Raw genomic sequence first — 19,228 nt, 5'->3', positions numbered from 1 at the left:
GAGTCTTACCATTTCACTCTTGATTTTAATTTTAACTTTTTAAGTAATTTAAATTAGTTTTTTCATAACTGGGCAGACGGACCGGTCCGACAGATTGAGCCGGAATGTCGAGAAAATCAACGCTGATGATCAGAGGCTAATAACGTATTTAACTAAAAACCCCTCTTCTGCACTCGCCATGTCGACATAGGAATCAAAAGCTTCCTTCTTCGAAACAACGAGGTTGTCTTCGCTCGCACGTTCAGGTGTTCAACGAGAAGCGAACGTGAGAATTACCGGCGTTTCGACAGGAGCTATGCAGTGAATTGGCAATTTTGGCCGAAGAATTTTAAGCAGACGTACAAGATGAAGATTAATGTAAACTCGATCGCTCGAAAGGTCGAGGTCGACAATCGGATTCCTCTCCGGAATTACTATCGTATCGCCGATAATCTCCTCAGACAGGTTCGTTCTACAATTCGATTTTCTTCCCAATCGCAATTTGTAATCCTCTCGCGTTAGTAGATCTTGATGTGCTCTCTATGATAATCATCTCGGACTTCTATTTGCGACTGAGATTGTTAGGGCTTTTTTTAGCGTATTTGTTGTCTAGAGGACAAACTATATGGTACTGATTTTGATGCTCCTTTGCTTAACTTCGAAATTGTAACTAATGATCATTGCTTATAAGTCTTATTAATTCCTGGAAAGTTTATTTGTATCTTTGATAGCTTAGAATGATATTTATTTGTATCTTATTAACATTGCTCATTCACTTGATTTATGAACTATGGTACACCGTCCTCATTTTAATGCAATGCGTTTTGAATCACTCATTTGTTGTTGCTTGGACCACATAGGAGCTCATCAAGCAGAATTTGTTTTGGAATTTCTAATTAATTGTAATTTTTTTCGTAATTGGGATCTGATTATTATTTTCAGGCAAACATTTACCGAGAGGAGAAGAATGTTGTAGATTTGTATATCATCCTTATTAGATATTCAAGGTAAATAGATTTATCCTATTTAGTTTTTACATAATTCCGAATTTATGGTACATAATTCATCAACATGCACTTGTATTTGATATTTTCAGTTTGGTATCTGAAACCATACCATGCCATCGGGATTACCAACGTTTAAATCCAAAAGAAAGATCAGCTTATAAAAAGGTTTGGTATATATTTGTTCTTGTGGTTACGCTGTTTTGTGTTTCATGTGGAATATAATGGTGTGGTTTCTTTCTTGCATTGTTTTCCAGAGATTGATTCCTGTGCTAGACGAGCTTGAATCATTGAAGCCTGAATTTCAACGTCAAGTTGATGAACTTAACAAAGCTCATTCTGGAGTTCAACTGCTTGAACTTGATGATTCTAAAAGAATTAGTGGTGGTTTGGAAGCATCTTCTTTGGAATGGCAACAGCCCCCAGTCAGCACAAAATCTTACTTAAACGGGGATATCAAACGGGTACCACAAAAAACAATTGCACCATCAATGTGAAATTGTCTCATTGCTATGGCAAAGTTGCTCATATGTTATCTTGTTCAGAATTAAAGTTGTTTTCAATGTGGATTTTCGGTCACACAAGTTGCATTTTGAATGTATAGTTAATCCAGTTTATTTGTTCGTAGTTTTCTGGAAGCTTTACCTATGATTGTTTGACTTGTATGATTTCTTTTTTACTTGCTTTCTGGTGGAAGTTTGTAGTTTGAATTTTCATCTTTATTTTGCTGCAGTCTGCTATTATGGCATCAAATTCTTCATTGAACTATGGCAGTAATCAAGCTCATTCATATCCCTTGCAGATGGACAACCAATTCCAGAAGCTGTGAGTATATCCTTCTTATGAGTCAGTTAGCATCGACTCTCTAAATGATCCACTTCTGTGTCTTACTAAGGCAGTTCTTATCAAAAGAGCTTCATTTTACTTCTCAATTTCGTATGTTGATGGCTAAGAGCCTGTGACAATGAAATTAATTCATTCAGTACAGGATATCCTGTATGGTTTTCTTAGGTTGGAAAGATCTACTCTCGTGCTTGCTTGATCGGTTACCTAGATCCTAGATGCTTTGTTTTGCTTCTAACGTATATTTTTGTTGCTTTGAGCCTTTGGCAATTAGTTTAATTAATTAGATGCACAAAATTCTCCTTGGCATTTTACATCAGTTGCTTTTTGCTGCTCTTTTTTATGTTATCCTTTATGTTCTTGAATTACGCTATGTTGTATTTTAATATGAGAATGCTGGATTATGCCTTGCTTTACCTTCAGTTGTGGTTGCTTTTAAAATCTAATGCAGACTTGTCCTAACTATACCAGTTTGTGGATATAATGCAGAAACCTTAACATGCCTCTTCCGAAGCAAGAGACCTTGTCTCGACACTCATTTTTAGGTCCAAATGGTCTTCGGGGCCAGTGGCTAGGACCTAGTTCACAAATTAAGGTAATTTATATCTGGAGACTCCTTGTCATTCCTTGCTCCTCCTCCCCTTCTTCTTTTTCTCTCTCTATATCCCCGTCCCCCTCTGTCTGTGTGTGTCAATGCTGTACACTTTAGAAACTCTCATGAACTGTTGGTTCTGTTGTGTAATACAGGTCCAATATCCAAGCAGCAGTGAGTTAACTTCTACTGAAAATTCCAGGTCAGTACCATTACAAGATTCATCCATACCATAATCTCCAACTTCGTGCCTTATCAGATTTTGCCCAGTTCGCTTATATGATTATGAGTCCAAGATGCTTCCTTTGATACTCAATTTTCTTTCTAAAATGTGGCTTAATGTAACCTGGTCTTATTTTGGTTACCAATGATAATAGCCTGATTCCGGATGGGCAACATGAAATCTTGACAATAAGAGATGGTGAGCCTGGAGGTGCTGGATCTGCAATGGAATCAGTTCTCTCCTTAGATGATGGTAGATGGTCACATCCTGCAGACGATTTGTCTTCTCTTTTAATAAACGAGGCTAGGGAAGATCCTTTCCAGTTTGTCAGTATCAAGCAACCGTCTCCTCCTCCTGTTCTTGCTCAAGTGCAGGACTTAACTCCAATTCCTCCATCAAGAGTTGCTGATCCGAGACCTGGACCCGTGAAACCTTGTTCGGATGGGTCGCCAAGCCCTAATTCTTATCAAGATTTACATGTTGTATGTCTACTGTTTATTCTTCTTTTACATATCCTAACGACATTTCTCTCATTCTTTTTAAGTTTTTTTCTTCCCTGACTAAATGCTTAACATTCTTGATGAGTATGGTAGGGGTCTCTTAATGTTCAATTTTGATTTACTGCAGTCTGTGAATATGATGGAAGACTTCTTGAGATTAGCTCGGGCAAATACTATGAAGAATTTAGAAACATGTGGCGTTCTTGCTGGTTCATTGGTAGGATGTCTTTTGTGAAGAAATTTGAAGTTTAGGCATGAAAGCTTTTCAACATGGTTTCTTATACTGTCAATTTGTTGTGGGTGTAGCAAAACAGGGTTTTCCAAATCACTACACTTATAATCCCAAAGCAAGAGTCAACTTCTGATTCGGTATGACATAATTTTTATAGAAGTTTCTTCTCCATCTACTGCTATGTGTTTCAGGTTCATTTAGCATTTCCCTTCATGTCCCTGCAGATAGCTTCTTTCCATTATGTTGTATTGTGTTCCATCTGCTTTGATTAACTGAGATATTTTGAAAGATGGTTCTGAAGTTGTTATGACAACAAGACAATCTTGCTTGTTAAATTGGTGATTCTTGGATATCAAGATTAGTGTTTTTATTCCCCTCGGTTAGGTGCATTTGCATTCTCATCATCAAAGTAAATCCTATTTCCTTTCTAAGAAATTATTTTAAGCATCCATCCCCTGATTAAATTGCACTGTTCCTTAAATCCTACTTCCTTTCTTTGTATGTTTTCCCCCTTTCGGATTCCAGATGACATGCAAAAAAATTTAAATTCTAACTAGCATATATACTTGTTATGCCGTGCAAAATTAACTTAATATGAGTTGCCATTTGATTGAAAGCAATCATTTCTGTCTGCTTTTAACTTAGGCATCAGCATGTTTTCTTGTACTTGTTTGTGTTTCATGGTCATGTGTTTGAAATATTATTATATTTTCAGTGTCAAACTTTGAATGAAGAAGAAATATTTGAAGTTCAAGACCGATTGTCACTTTTCCCACTTGGCTGGATTCATGTAAGTGGTTCAATAGTTTTTAGAGAATGGTATTTATATGTGATTCTGCTGACGTGGTTGTACTGCGTTCTATATTCTAATTTGCTTCCTGTTAGAAGCAAGCTTTTCCTATTGGCTGCTAAACTTGCAAAAAAACTGTGTCCATTATTTACTTCTGGGTGTTGGTTTCTTGAGGACAGTTTGGGCAAAGCAATGAAGAAGTAATATGTTGATTAACTCGATATTGACACGGAATGGTTTCTTTGTTCGTTTATGATTATCCCTTCCACAGTTCCACTGGTGATGTAGTGCCCTTAAAATCTGGAACTTAAGCACGAATTACTCTTCTACTAATCCACTCAAGTTGTCAGATGTCTGTTGGCTTCATGATCAGATTGTTCCTTAAAAATTGGAAATCATGCTATCATAAAAGTATCATATTGCTCTATATTTTGAGATGATCTGATTTTTTTCTTTTGCTGCGTAAACTACTTAGACGTTGTTTGTCGATAATTACACCATGTAGTGTAGACACTTGCATAAATAAAGGTTAATAACTCACATGCACATGGCTCCTCCTTGGAGGTGGGGTTGGGGAAGTACCTTTCCATCCCGTCAAAGAGAGGTTGGTTCTGGGAGACGCTTGTATAATTACCATCTGAAATTCTGCCTGAGAAAATGGAAATTTTTGGGAATACATATCTTTTCCTGTGGATTTTATGTCTACTTTATTCTTGTATTGAACTTACATCACTTTTCACTTGGATTTCAGACACACCCTTCGCAGACCTGTTTCATGTCGTCGGTTGATTTACACACTCATTATTCATATCAGGTAACCGTAACATTTGCCTCTGCAAAATTTTCTAATGCTGAATGAGAAATAATGTTCGTCTAACTTTAATTCATTATTAGGGTAATCTTTTGTATTTAATATGAGGGGCAAATATCTAATAGTCTCTTTGATGGAACGGGCTTTAGGTTTTTGCCTTAGTTTTGTCAAATTGTTTGACCATATTTTTGCATTCCCAAACCCTAGAATTCTCTTCACTACCTACTCTCACAAACTGTTTTATCCCTAAATTAACAAAAGCTGCCCATAGGAATTCCACTACTGTCTGGCATCATGTTTATGTCATGAGTCTTAAGATTCTCAACAGTCAGAGATGATAAAGGCTGGTGGGAAGATTGGAGTACTTGTGTTTCTTTAGATGTTCTTCATGGTGTACGGTTGATAGCTTTCCGATCTTGATGAATAATTTTGGTGGAAAGTCAATCATATAATTAGATGCTGTAATGATACACATTTTGCCTTTAAGGAAGTGATGCTTATATCTCTTTTGGAGTGAGTTAGACTTTGAAGAGTTAAATAACTTTGAAGAACTAAGATTCCCACCATTTATTTACATTAATGTATAATTGCGAAAAGCTGAAAACATAAAATCTCCCCCTTTTACATTGGTCTTTGTAATAACCTAAAATTGTTTCTACTGTTTAACAAACTCTCGGCCAGCTCTCTTTTTTTCCCTATTGTCTGGCCCAACTTTTGGGCAATGGGGAAGGGGGGACATGAATCCATGACCTCATGGGTGATTGGGTAGAAACTACCACTTAACCAAGTGGTGTTTGTTTCTCAGCCAGCTCATGCAAAATGACTATCACAAGTTGCAGTAGTTGTGGAACTCTATTGTTCATAACTATTGCAATTTGGACCTTCTGCTCATATTAGGACTCAGTTTGAGGATCTGTAGTTTTCTTATAGTATCTTGTGGACTACTGAAACTTTTATTTTGATCTTTTTCTTTTGGCCCAGATAATGTTACCAGAAGCAATTGCAATAGTTATGGCCCCAACAGATGAGAGAAGGTAGCTTTTCTTTCCTTTTTATATGTCCCTATATCCTGGTTGGCAATTTCTTTGAGTTCATAAATGGAAGGGAGTAATGTCAATTACTGCTTGTCATTTTTGGAATTCGTATCCTTCAGTTAGACAAGCATCAATTTTGGTAGGGACTAATAGTAATTTAAAAAAAATACTGAAGGCTCGCCTGAAAAATAGAATTTGTTAATAAGGTTTTTCTTTTGAGTGGAGTGTTGGTGGGGGTGAGTGTACTAGACTGGTTTTGGCCACAGTTGCCACTGCTTTGTTCATTCAGTACCGCAGGAAACTTTCATTTGACGTTCATTCAGTACTGCAGGAAACTTTCATTTGACGAGTTTGCTTAGTGTATGATTATTCTCATAATTGTTTCTTCAATGCACCTGATAATCCATGTTTTACATGGTCATTTACTCTTGAACTGGATGGTTGGAGCAGTACCACTTTTAGTTGGGCAATGCTTGTATCAGTTATTAGTTTTCTGTGAGTCATTTGTCCACTTGTATAGTTATGCATAATAATAAGTATGGAGGAGTGGAAAATGTCCATAAAGAAGGAATTTAGTCATTTGGATTGTGTTCTGCTGTAATTTGTGCTTGGATGCTGGCGATATGGTTTGTAAACAGTAAAAGGCTGCCCTTTCCGTAGAGTGTGAATTAAGTTTGAAATTCCAACCCACAACCAATGCAGGGCCATTTTTGGTTCTGAATTGAATGATACTGCAGTTGGTGATGTCAAACATATATAACAATAACATTGAAACCACGAAGATACTGTAATCATAGATTTTATCATCACATGATTTAAAATGTAGGTATATTATTATTATATTTCCTTGCATTTAACACATCCACTGTGGTAATGCAGTCCACATGGTATATTTCATCTGTCTGATCCTGGTGGTGTCTCCGTGATTCGTAATTGCCAGCAGCGGGGTTTTCATCCCCATGAAGAGCCCTCAGATGGGAACCCAATTTATGAGCATTGTTCTCATGTCTATATGAATGAAAAGTTAAAATTTCATGTGATTGATCTTCGTTAAGGTCTGAATCCTTTACCATCATGAATTGACTACAGGAAACCAGTTTTCTCATAAGTTACGCATTATCAACATGTAAATTTAAAAGAAAATATGAATCAGAAGTATGATGGAACTAGAGCTCAGTTATCTTGATGTTCTTTTTGTTTTTTGTTTTTGTTTCTTTCGAAAACCATCATATTTTGTTAGCCTTCACAGGATATATGGTTACCCAACGTGTCACTGTAAATTGTTGTGTAATTAGTGTCGCCATTTTGAGCTTTCAATAGTTGTGATTATCAAGATGTAATTTGAAGGATACTCGATATAGAAGTTGGATCGCGGGGACACGCTGTTGGTGCTTTTCAACTTCTAGGTATGCTTCACTATATCTTTTGTGCATACCCTGTGATTTTCAATTCTTTTCAGAAGCATGCAATTCTAATAGCTGACTGACTATTGTATTAGATGTTAGCATATCTCTATGTTAAATTAATCTCAAAGCATATATGCAAGTGTTTGATATTTTTATGCGATACAAGGCTTTCTCCGTTAGTTTGTGATTCAGTGTGATGAGAAGAAGATACCATCCCCATGGTTTCATTCTATGGCAGAAATCCATATATTTTGTTGTATGAGATTGTTAGAGAGTCCATTATTGCCAGTTGCACACCTAGTACTGCGACAGGCCTTGAAAAGTTTTTCCTATATATTCGGACCACATCCAGAGTTTAAAGACCAGGTGGAGAAGAATGTTTTAGTGATAATTTATGAAGACCTGTTGGCAACTCAGCCAGGATTGATAGCTTGTGAATCTTTAATGGTTCGTGAATTTTCCTGCCGAACACCATACTTCCGTTCTATTATTCCTATTGCATTGAACCTTGAAAGCTACAACAAAGCTAATGATATGATACCATTCTTGTTAACAGAATTTTATTGAATTTTTGCTCTGGCGGATAGGCAAATCCCAAATTGTTGGGGGGAAACTATAACTAAAAGCTCCAAGATTGACCTTTAAAATTCGTGGACCGGAATGGACTCTGTGGTAGGGTTCTAAGGAATTGATTGGTCGGTTATTTTTTAAAAAAAATTTACATATTTCTATAATAGTATTGATCAATAATTGAAATAACTAATTTTTTTTTTTTAATCTGACAATAGAAACACACACATGTATCACATATGTATCCCTCTAACTTATACACATAACTCACGCACACTCACATAATTCACACAAATGTTACCCACAAGGATTGAACCCTTGATCACAAGGTAATTGTTGGTTTGGTTAAATTTATGTCAAAAAAATCGACCTCCTTTTGCCCTTCTTTGTGCATGCCATTCCCTTCAATATCTGTCAATAACATTTTCAGCAAATAATTAAAATAAAATTATAAATTGAATTAGATTTGGAGACAACGACGTGGTCGACAAACTCAACTTAGCAAAATCATTTGCGTACTGTTGTGATTTGGCCCATTTGGGAGGTGGTGTAGCTTAGTTGACAATTGACAGGCAGACATGGGCCCACCATGAGTCTTCTTGGGCTTTAACCATATCAATGGGCCTACGAATTCATATCTGGAGGGAGTTTACTAGATTAGAGTCATTAGACAGCCCGATATGGGCTCGCCAAGAATCATCTTGGGCTGGAATCTCCCTCGTCCTTGGACCTTGAGCATCTGAATAAAAAAGTTTTGGAGAGTTTTAGTCACACCTGATTTGTATTAAAGACATTCCTTATTAATAACAATCCAAATCTTTTTAAAATTTTCTAACGACACCAAAAGGCACATAAAATATCATACTTTTTAGAAATGTACCCCATACACAAAACAAAGCTGAAAAAACAGAGGAACGGGAGGCAGCATCTAATTCTTCATTTAAGTTGGGCAATACCGGCGAGATCAACCACTCTGCATCAGCCCCTAATCTTTCAGATAATGAACAGTTGTTAGCTTTGGTTGAAAAGATACGTGCTGCTCTTGAAAAGATACTTGTGGACAGTTTGTCACATCTTGTTCTTGAGTTGGCCATGCTTTGTCCAGATGTTCAGAAGCGGAAAGAGCTGGTTGATGCCTACAATGCCAGTCTGCAAGCAAATGGGAGGGGCCAAACCAGTGGTACCCGATGTGAGTGGTGGGGGTAAGCAACAAAAGAAAACTTCGAAGTTCCACAGAACGCAGGTTGGTGATGGTTCTGTGACTGCAGTTTTAGATCTCAAGAATTCTAACCCTGATGTGGCCGAAGGGCGGAGGTCGGAAGCTTTTCTCTAGCTAATGTGTAGATGACGGCATCACCATAGCTCTCCCTCCGTGCTCCAGAGCGTTGTACCTTCCGTTCTCCATCGCGACTTAGGTTCTCCATTGACAGAATCACTCTCCCCTGTTCTGAGCTTCAAAGGCTTGGAGTATTATGGGTGTTTTAAGCCTAGATCTTAAAATATACGAAATCAATGCAAAGTCAAAGTAAATCGAGGCATCCTTAGTTAAAGTGGGGTGTGATTAAAGCTCTCTAGATATCTCTGTATTCTGCAAGTCATTCGGCTTGGTTTACACTCCTACTCTACTCCCTCATGGAATCCTTGATCCTAATCACAACAGGATTCAGTATTTCGAATCCTAATTCCCACTGTATATATATATACGGTCTGCAACAATCCGTCCTGTATTTTATTTTTGCGATTCCAGATTGTGATCAGCGTTTCTGCAAGCGAGAGGCACGATTCCAACCGAAGCGGGAGGATCGAACCGATAATTGTATCTGCCTGTGTCAAATTAGCGGAGGCAAGAAAACCCTAACTTTAACCCTCTTGTGTTTCCATTGTTATTCATAGAGTTTTAATGGCCGCCTTAAACGACACTATGACGAAGCTCGAGTACTTCTCCCTCGTTTCTAAAGTCTGCAGCGAACTCGAAACACATGTTGGTTCTAATGATGTTGTATTAGCCGAGTTCATCACTGAATTGGGTTCGAACTCTGAGAATTTCGACCAATTTGATGAGAAGTTGAAGGATTATAGGTTTGAGGTGCCCGATTACTTCGTTCGTACTCTTCTGACGATCATTCACGCAATTCTCCGGCCGAACCCTACGCCGGAGAAGGAATGCGTAGATTATGCTAAGAAGACGAGTTATGGCGCCTTAGCTATTGCGAGTAGTAAGGAAAGAATGAAGGAGCTCGAAAAGGATATCACGATGGAGGCTAGTAACCACCAAAGAGAGAAAGAGTCGGATAGGCATAGGGACAGTGGAGGCAGGAGAGATGGAGATATGCTCAGAGACAGAGAGAGGTACAAAGATCGGCGTAACAGGCATGGAAGAGATTGTTACAACGCGGACAAAGATGTTAGACAGGATGGTGCGCATGATAGGGGCCGAAGGAATGGGCAGTACTATGCAGATGAACCTGAATTACACAAGGTGTATAAAGGAAGGGTAACGAAAGTGATGAGCACTGGTTGTTTTGTCCAATTGAGTGACTTTAGAGGGAAGGAGGGTTTGGTTCATGTTTCTCAGATTGCAAATAGGAGAATTGGGAACGCAAAGGATGTTGTGAAGCGGGATTAGGAGGTTTATGTAAAGTTAATTTCGTTTTCAGGCCAAAAATTGAGTTTGTCAATGAGAGATGTTGATCAAAAAACTGGTAAGGATTTGCTTCCGCTTAAGAAGAGTTCAGAGGATAATACATTTAGGAGCAGCCCTTCAGGGTACAAGGATGGGTCAGCTACAAGGACTGGACTTTCAGAGATTAGGATGGTGGAGGAGATGGATGCCGTTCTATCATGCACGCCGCTAAAAAGAATGAGCTCACCCGAGAGATGGGAGGCCAAACAGTTGATTGCTTCAGGGGTTTTGAGCATTAAAGAATATTTAATGTATGAAGAAGAAGCAGATGGAGTATTATATCAGAAAGAGGATCCTGAAGAAGAGCTTGAGATTGAGCTGAATGAGGATGATGAACCAGCTTTTCTGCAAGGCCAGACCAGGTCATCTGTAGATATGTCACCAGTGAAGATATTTAAGAATCCGGAAGGATCGTTAAGTCGTGCAGCGGCACTCCAATCTGCCCTCATAAAAGAAAGGAGAGAAGTTCGGGAACAGCAGCATAGGGCAATGCTTGATTCAATACCAAAGGATCTTAACCGTCCTTGGGAAGACCCAATGCCAGAGACTGGTGAGAGACATCTTGCACAGGAGCTTAGAGGTGTTGGGTTGTCAGTTCATGGCATGCCTGAATGGAAGAAGGATGCTTTTGGAAAATCGTTGACATTTGGGCAGAGATCAAACCTCTCCATCCAGGAACAAAGGCAGAGCTTGCCAATTTACAAATTAAAGAAAGAGTTGATTCAGGCCGTGCATGACAATCAAGTTCTTGTAGTCATTGGTGAGACTGGCTCAGGTAAAACTACCCAGGTAACACAATATCTCGCTGAGGCAGGTTACACCACAAGGGGTAAGATAGGGTGTACTCAACCACGAAGGGTGGCTGCTACGTCTGTTGCTAAGAGGGTCGCAGAAGAATTCGGTTGTCGTCTTGGGGAGGAAGTTGGTTATGCTATTCGTTTCGAGGATTGCACTGGATCAGATGCCGTGATCAAGTATATGACCGATGGTATGCTTCTTAGGGAGATCCTGATTGATGAGTATCTTTCACAGTACTCTGTTATAATGCTTGATGAAGCTCATGAGAGGACTATACATACTGATGTTCTTTTTGGATTACTGAAGCGGCTTGTTAACCGGAGACCTGATCTTCGATTGATTGTCACATCTGCCACAATAGATGCAGAGAAATTTTCAGGGTATTTCTTTAACTGTAGTATCTTTGCAATTCCTGGGAGAACTTTTCCAGTGGAGATACTCTATGCAAAAGAGCAAGAAAGTGATTATCTGGATGCTGCTTTGATCACTGTCCTACAGATCCACTTGACAGAACCCTGAAGGTGACATACTTCTCTTCTTGACTGGTCAGGAGGAGATTGATTTTGCATGCCAGTCTCTTTATGAGAGGATCAAAGGACTCGGTAAAAATGTTCCTGAGTTGATTATTTTGCCTGTTTATAGCGCCCTTCCTATTGAAATGCAGTCAAGGATTTTTGAACCTGCTCTCTCAGGGAAGAGGAAAGTGGTGGTGGCCACCAATATAGCTGAGGCTTCTTTAACTATAGATGGTATACATTATGTGGTTGATCCTGGGTTTGCAAAACAAAATGTGTATAATCCGAAGCAAGGGCTTGATTCACTGGTCATAACACCAATTTCACAAGCATCAGCCAAGCAACGAAGGGGCGTGCTGGGCGTACTGGGCCTGGAAAATGTTACCGCCTCTACACTGAGAGTGCCTATTGCAATGAAATGTCCCCTACCACAATTCCAGAAATCCAGAGGATAAATCTAGGACATAATACGCTGACAATGAAAGCCATGGGAATAAATGATCTCCTGTCTTTCGACTTTATGGATCCACCTTCACACCAAGCTCTCATTTCTGCCATGGAATAACTGTACAGCCTAGGAGCTCTGGATGAAGAGGGGCTTCTCACTAAATTGGGTAGAAAAATGGCAGATTTTCCTCTGGATCCTCCTCAGTCTAAAATGTTACTAGCCAGCGTTGATCGTGGGTGTAGTGATGAAATCATAACAATAATTGCGATGATTCAAACTGGGAACATCTTCTACCGGCCGAGAGAAAAACAAGCTCAAGCAGATCAGAAGAGAGCCAAGTTTTTCCAACCTGAGGGAGACCATTTGACTTTACTTGCTGTCTACGAGGCTTGGAAAGCAAATAATTTCTCAGGACGTTGGTGCTTTGAGAACTTTGTCCAGTCTCGATCCTTGAAGAGGGCAGAGGATGTCAGAAAACAGCTTCTCTCCATCATGGACAAATACAAGTTGGACATTGTGAGTGCTGGAAAGAACTTTACAAAGATCAGGAAGGCGATCACTGCAGGGTTCTTCTTCCATGCAGCTCCAAAGGACCCACAGGAGGGTTATAGGACCCTAGTTGAAAACCAGCCAGTTTTTATCCACCCTAGCAGTGCTCTATTTCAAAGGCAGCCGAGCTGGGTTATCTACAACGAGCTGGTGACGACCTCAAAGGAGTGAAGTAATAGTTATTGATCCCTTGTGGCTTACGGAACTGGCACCAAGGTTCTTCAAGGTTGCTGAGCCCACAAAATTAAGCAAACGCAAGCGACAAGAACGCATTGAGCCTCTGTTTGATGGATATAACGAGCCAAATTCTTGGCGTCTTAGTAAACGGCGAGGATGAGTTCTTATGCAATTAGTGCTAACTGATGTTGAAATTCTGTATAGTTTGGTTGTAAATTTTATATCTTGTACAGGCTTTACGAGGCCACTTATGTTTCTAGATTGATTTTTTCAAATGCATGCTCTGTGGGCACTTTTGCTGCAGGAGTTTGGTTGAATTTTATCATATTCTTTTGTGTTTCCCTTAATTGGATTTCAAAATAGAATATTTGCTCAAATCTTCCAAGCTCAATTCTTTTCTGCTGCTGGTTTTAGATGGAAACATAATCATATACCCTTATTAGTTTGAGGACTCGGATTGGTTTACTGTTATGAATGCTGCCCTGAAATAGAACAGTTCCATTTTATTCAGAAAACTTGGTTGGAGTAACTTTGCAATGTTAGCAAGAACTGGATGTTATAAGAACTCAAAAGGAATAGAATGGTTTAGGAATAAATGAAGCAGTAATTACAATGACAAGATCATCAACAGAAAACAAAGGAGGAGACTTGCACTGAGGTTGAGCAATCATAATCCTTCAAGGCATTAATTAAAACTGCAAGATATCAATAACCATTTCATCAACCAAAGAATCAAGAATTTGACTCTCAACTTCCACTCCAAGTACAAATTCATCAACTTCAAAGTCCAACCATCTTCCATATTGACTCATGTCTTTGTCCACAAGCTCATCCACCATGCAATCCCCCATTCCTTTCCAACCAGAAATCTCCTTAATAACTTCTTCTGCCAACCGATCCTTTCTTCTCACTGTTGCTGTCCCTTTCACCCATGACTTGCATCCCCCTCCCACATAACGCCTGCATCTTAGGTCTAAGCATTCACTCACACAATCAAATAATAACTTCCGCTGTAGCTTAGACACGCCATGAACAGTTTCAGAACTCCCTCTTCTACTGTTTAACTGCTCAAACAGATGAGGGTTGATGATCTCACGAGACCGGCCTAATGTGAAGTCTTTAAACATCAGTTCTACATTACAAAGTATCTCCCTCACATATTCTAGGTCCCATGGAGTTGATTTTGTGGAATGTGTAACAGTTATTGTATCCAAATGCTTTCCAGGTACACCTCCGGTTGATATAGAGGAAGCAGAATCTGATAATTCTATATCAGCCTCTACGCAGTTTAACTTCTTTAAAGAACTCAAGCCAAGTACTTCTACAGCTTGCACTGACGAACACTGTTTACTTCCTGTAAAAAATTTGGTCACGTAAATTATAGCTTTCTTGACTCAAGAATATATTGATTTGTAATAAAAGTAGCCAAGTTTAAGCATCCAGCATGCATCACTCTTACCTTCTGTGCTACTACTATTTGTACAATCTGATGAGATGCAACTTTCATTTGAAAAAGAAGGTTCAAGAATAGAGATTGGACTGGGGAGTCGACAATCAAGCAACTTCCTAAAATCATTATGCTTGCTGTTAACCTCATCCACATAATCAGCTCCCTGAAAGTGGCATGAATTGCATCAGTTGCATTAAGAATGATTTTGTCAAAGTATGCGGCAAATAATTTTGAATACCTCACTTATTAAGGAGAAGATAAAAAAGTGAATATTGGAGTAGCAAACTGGTTTTCCATATGGTAAGTGGTAAGTACATCATTAACTTAAACTAACAGATTTATAATCAGTCAGCCTAAGAATTTGTATTCCCAGAGATTTCCTTATAGATTAGATGTGAAAGTCAGAATCATGTACCTGAAACGCGTTTTCAGACCTGAAAATTGGATGATCGTTGGAGAATAAGTCAGAGTCATAAGAGCTACTCAGTTTATCTCCATGAAGAGCATGCTGATTTTTATTGTACTGCAACCGAGGCACAATTCTTCCTGTGTTTGCAGTTGATGTGGCATCTTGTAAAATTGACGTGGAACTAGAAGTTGATCCCACTTTCATGGAACCACTGCAGGAAGACTCAATTCCATAAGATAGATCCCTTAACTTTTGTTCCAAAAGTGAACTCAAAGCATCTCCCCCTATAACATTATACCCCACCGAAGAGAACTTCATTCCATCGGCGTCAAGGAACAATCTCTTCCCTCTATTATCCATGCCAACACCATTAGTATTCTGCTCCAACTGCCCTGATGATGATCGTGTGAGAGGAGCTGTGAATGTAAATGAAACAACATCCATGGATTTCCTTTTGTTTTCTTCAGGCCAACTAAAATGCTTTTCAAAAATTGGACTAGATTTAACTGGCTTCTCATCAATGTCCATCAACGCACTCTCAGCTACTCGATTTTTTTCAAAGTGTATGTCAGGGTCAAGTGACCTTTTCTTTCTAGGAAAGTTCTTCATATTGGGCTGAGTGGTTCCCTTTTCACTATCTGTTTCCTCCAAACCCTTCCTCAATCCAATTTTGGAGCCAGCTGTCCTATTTAAAGTTCTCTGCTGCCCATAGGAAGGATGCCCAGACAATACTTTTTTAGCAGACAAGTTGGAAGTGGATGTTTTTGGAGCTGATCTCTCTTTATCTATTCGGCAATTTTGTTTCTGGTTGTTCTGCCTAAGAACACCGGATGCATTGTGCGTGGAAGATTTCTTATGCAAATTCTTATGTGTAGGTGGTTGTCTCCTAGAGGGAATGCTTGACTTAACCTCACTCGGTTCTTTTAGGCCTACCAAGCCTCGGCTGCTACTTGGATTTAAACCTTCCCTTCTTTGGACATTGACTTTTGCTTGGATTGCAAGGGAAATGGACCTCCCTTTGTTTTTTGAACCATAAGAACTTTGGTCTCTATCAGGGGAATCCCGAAAAGAAGAATCTACAGATCCATTCCAGCTCTTATTCAAAGGCTGTCCCTTGAGATATTTGGCCGCATTTGACTCAAAGGACCTTTGAAAAGCTTCCGCAGGCCTGGATGTTTTATTTGCACCTTCAACTCTCTCTTTCAGATCATGGGCTTTTAAGGATGCAGAAGAAGAGTCTGCTGAAGACATTTGCTGCGCAGCCTGCACCTTTTCCTTCAGATCTCGAACTCTTAGTGGTACTGAAGATGATCCAACCAGGGGCATTTTGGCCTTGGCCTCCTTAGCATGCTGGCTAGACTCAATTATTTTTGCAGCTGCTTCCATTATATGTGCAGCATTCTTAGTTGGGATGAAGCCAGGATTCTTTATTGGAGAAAGAAGTTTGTGATGGGTAATCGGAATTGATTTGGCTGATTTAGGAGGTAAAACTTCGGTTTGGAATTTCTCAATGGGTTTGTTTATCTTTTGAGGCTTTGACTCCATGAAGTACCGGGAAGAGCCCTCCACTTTATTACGTAGGTTTCCAGAATACATGATTTGATGGTCTGAATAATCGTAATTCTTCCTGTGATGTCGTACTTCTCGAAGAGATTGGGTATCAGAAAAGGGAGTAGAGTAGGACTCAGAAAAATTAGATGTCGGAATAGAATCTAAACCCATAAGCCTGGCAACCACCCCAGGGGCCCTTGCTCCGTATCCATCATCATCTGTAACTGATGAGGCACAGCTATAATCACTACCTTTGACGCTGGATCCTGCTCCTGTTTCATCCTCATCCATCTGGGAAAAAATGGTTGTAAATTTGTCTTTTAGATCCAAAAGACAAACACATTCAGTAAACATATCTCATTGAATGAAAAGAACGAAAAAATAATGAAATTTATTGAACGAATGGTCATATTCTTACGAAATCAAAACGTGTCGTTGGCAAGTTCCCACCACATTTCTTTCCTTGTTTTGAACGTTCTACAAAGAATGAAGAAAGAAAAGGCATATCCAGTCATAAATGCAGATGGTAATCCATACAAGAATTGCAAGAAAGAATTGTTAGCCATATTTTTATGGCACAGAGAAACATATTACCAGGTAATTCAGACTTGCTTGAGAATAACTTCTTCCGAGATTTTGATGTCCAATCAAACAACTGAAAGAAACCACCAACATAGCCTCCTCCAGTTTTTGAACCATCCTTCTCAAAACCCATTGTATTGACCTAAAATCATGGCATTGTTAGCATTGATGGTAAAAAAGGAAACAGGAAGAACAACAAACTGATTCCATCAAAAAAATGTCATCCGCAAGTTTATTTAAATACACAAAAGAATGAGTTTATTGTCCCCATTTAACTGCGTTCAGCACTAGGCATTGATATAATTCCCAATGAATAGATATTATTTGAAGGACAAGGCCAAGGGAAAACACAATCATATTTGTAACTTTCAATTACCATTCTGACATTTTAGTGACCATGAACTTGAAGTCTTCTACTTTTTTCTGCAATGAAGACTTGCCATTTGGCAATAGAATAATTCCATTGCACACCAATGATACAAAGTGTAAAAACTATGCTCAAGCACCATTTTATAGAGATGAGGCGGCAGCATCACTTTACAATCCTAATTCACTTATTGTCTCAACCCATTCATAAATCAAAGCCAAGTCTCCAATAAAATCAAAATTCATGCATCAAGCTATCAACAATAAAAAACAAACAAATGAATTTCCAGTCATCTCTGTCACCTTCGCAATTGTAAGATGGTTCCCCCACTCAATCACTCCCTTTGGCCCTCATTATCTCGTTATTGCCGCAACACAAAACCACCTCCAACTTTTGCAATAAAAAAGGCCTCATCTTCAGTAAAACTAGACTAGCGTGATCAAAATCACCTATACCGTACATATTGGTGACATTCTACTTCACATTGACATTGCATTTTCCTTTAGAATACTTTCTCTCCATATTCAAGCATAACATTGAGAGATTCAACGATGTATCTTCTGGAATTCGCTTCAAACCAGCTTCAAAGGGCTCAAATTACACCAATCTACCAAGCTAAATCCCCAACAATCTGAAAATCTCTGATTTAAACAAGATCCTCTATTTGCAAAATCAGTAAAAAAAAACAATGGCAAAACACTCTCCTATAATTGTATCCAGCAAAATCATAGGCGTTGCAGTAAACAATCCAATAATAGACAACCTTTCAAATTAAATCCTATCTCCCACATTTTCTGAGCAACCAAACAGAACCCAGGAGAAAAAAAAAAAAACCTAGCAAAATTGAAAACCTAAATACTAATTTGAACAGAACAAACAATTCAATATAAAAACCCTTAATCCTCTCGATGAAATCACGAGAAGATACTTACTTTACATGAAACAGCGATTGAAAGATCAGATTAGCCTCTGGATCCCCATCTGTCTCTTCAGTATCCACATCAACTTCTGAGGGGAAAGTGTTAGGGCTCCGCTATGTCGAGAGAGAGAGAGAGAGAGAGAGAGTTGTGTAATTAAGGTTTCCCAGAGACGGATTTCTGAGAGAGAGAGGGAAGTGTTCGAGCAGTGAAGTGCAGTTCAATAGAATTAAATGGCGAGAGAGAGAATAAATTTGGTTTTTTTTATATAAAAAAAATTTTAAATTGCCCTTTTAGTTTTAAAAAATCGGTGGAGAAATATTGTCATTATTTAAAGGTGAAAGATTGTAACGTCTCTTTTTGGAGAGGGAGTGATTTCAAATTCCAAACGGGAACTTGGAACCCATGATAACGCTACAGCTTAGTGTACACAAAGAACAAGACCCTACTCCGTGATTTCCACGTTGTTAGTAGCGGAGTGACCTGGCAATTATTTACAGTGGTGTAGACGTGTCAAACAATGGGGAAGGGAGTATGCATATGTATATACACCAGCATAAAGCCAATGGTTTCAAACACTGAGAGCTCCAATTGAAATTACAGAATACCGTGTGATAATGATAAAAACCACAATAATGACGATAGGTGACACCAGGATGTTACACGTGGCACCAAAATGCTGAGTCGACAAATTATCGAGATATTGAACGAGCTCTCACCGAGCTACCTACCAGGCAACATCATCTTGGAATCCCTGAGTGACCAAAAACCATAGGGAACCAGGACTTTAGAGGATTC

At 39.0% G+C, this 19,228-nt stretch overlaps 2 protein-coding genes and 1 pseudogene across 3 annotated transcripts; 2 read left to right on the top strand and 1 right to left on the bottom strand.

Moving 5' to 3' along the window:
- Positions 1–125: 125 nt before the first annotated feature.
- Positions 126–7,563, top strand: LOC120013638 (AMSH-like ubiquitin thioesterase 3). Its single transcript, XM_038865520.1, has 14 exons — positions 126–444; positions 922–986; positions 1,076–1,151; positions 1,241–1,447; positions 1,717–1,808; positions 2,316–2,421; positions 2,574–2,620; positions 2,796–3,123; positions 3,269–3,358; positions 3,448–3,510; positions 4,089–4,163; positions 4,915–4,977; positions 5,956–6,008; positions 6,888–7,563. Exons 1-14 carry the CDS (start codon positions 346–348, stop codon positions 7,060–7,062), a joined length of 1,539 nt encoding a protein of 512 aa, XP_038721448.1. The 5' UTR covers positions 126–345; the 3' UTR covers positions 7,063–7,563.
- A 1,248-nt stretch (positions 7,564–8,811) lies between these two features.
- LOC120012023 lies at positions 8,812–13,501 on the top strand (annotated as a pseudogene).
- Positions 13,502–13,722: 221 nt separating this feature from the next.
- LOC120011939 lies at positions 13,723–18,692 on the bottom strand. Of its 2 annotated transcripts, XM_038863118.1 has the most exons (7): positions 18,446–18,692; positions 17,159–17,288; positions 16,983–17,041; positions 15,226–16,855; positions 15,020–15,174; positions 14,614–14,767; positions 13,723–14,508 (listed from the first exon to the last, which is right to left on the bottom strand). In XM_038863118.1, the coding sequence occupies exons 2-7, from the start codon at positions 17,277–17,279 to the stop codon at positions 13,844–13,846; spliced, it is 2,784 nt and encodes a 927-aa protein (XP_038719046.1). In that variant the 5' UTR covers positions 17,280–17,288; positions 18,446–18,692; the 3' UTR covers positions 13,723–13,843. The 2 variants fall into 2 exon arrangements, with proteins under 2 accessions (XP_038719046.1, XP_038719045.1); XM_038863117.1 differs by having other exon boundaries at positions 15,020–16,855; positions 18,446–18,691.
- Between the last annotated feature and the right edge of the window lie 536 nt (positions 18,693–19,228).

Source organism: Tripterygium wilfordii, chromosome 13 (genome assembly GCF_013401445.1).
Source record: "Tripterygium wilfordii isolate XIE 37 chromosome 13, ASM1340144v1, whole genome shotgun sequence".
NCBI classification, from domain to species: Eukaryota; Viridiplantae; Streptophyta; class Magnoliopsida; order Celastrales; family Celastraceae; genus Tripterygium; species Tripterygium wilfordii.
The sequence above is the reverse complement of the archived record's forward strand: the minus strand, read 5'-3'. Positions and strand labels throughout refer to the sequence as shown.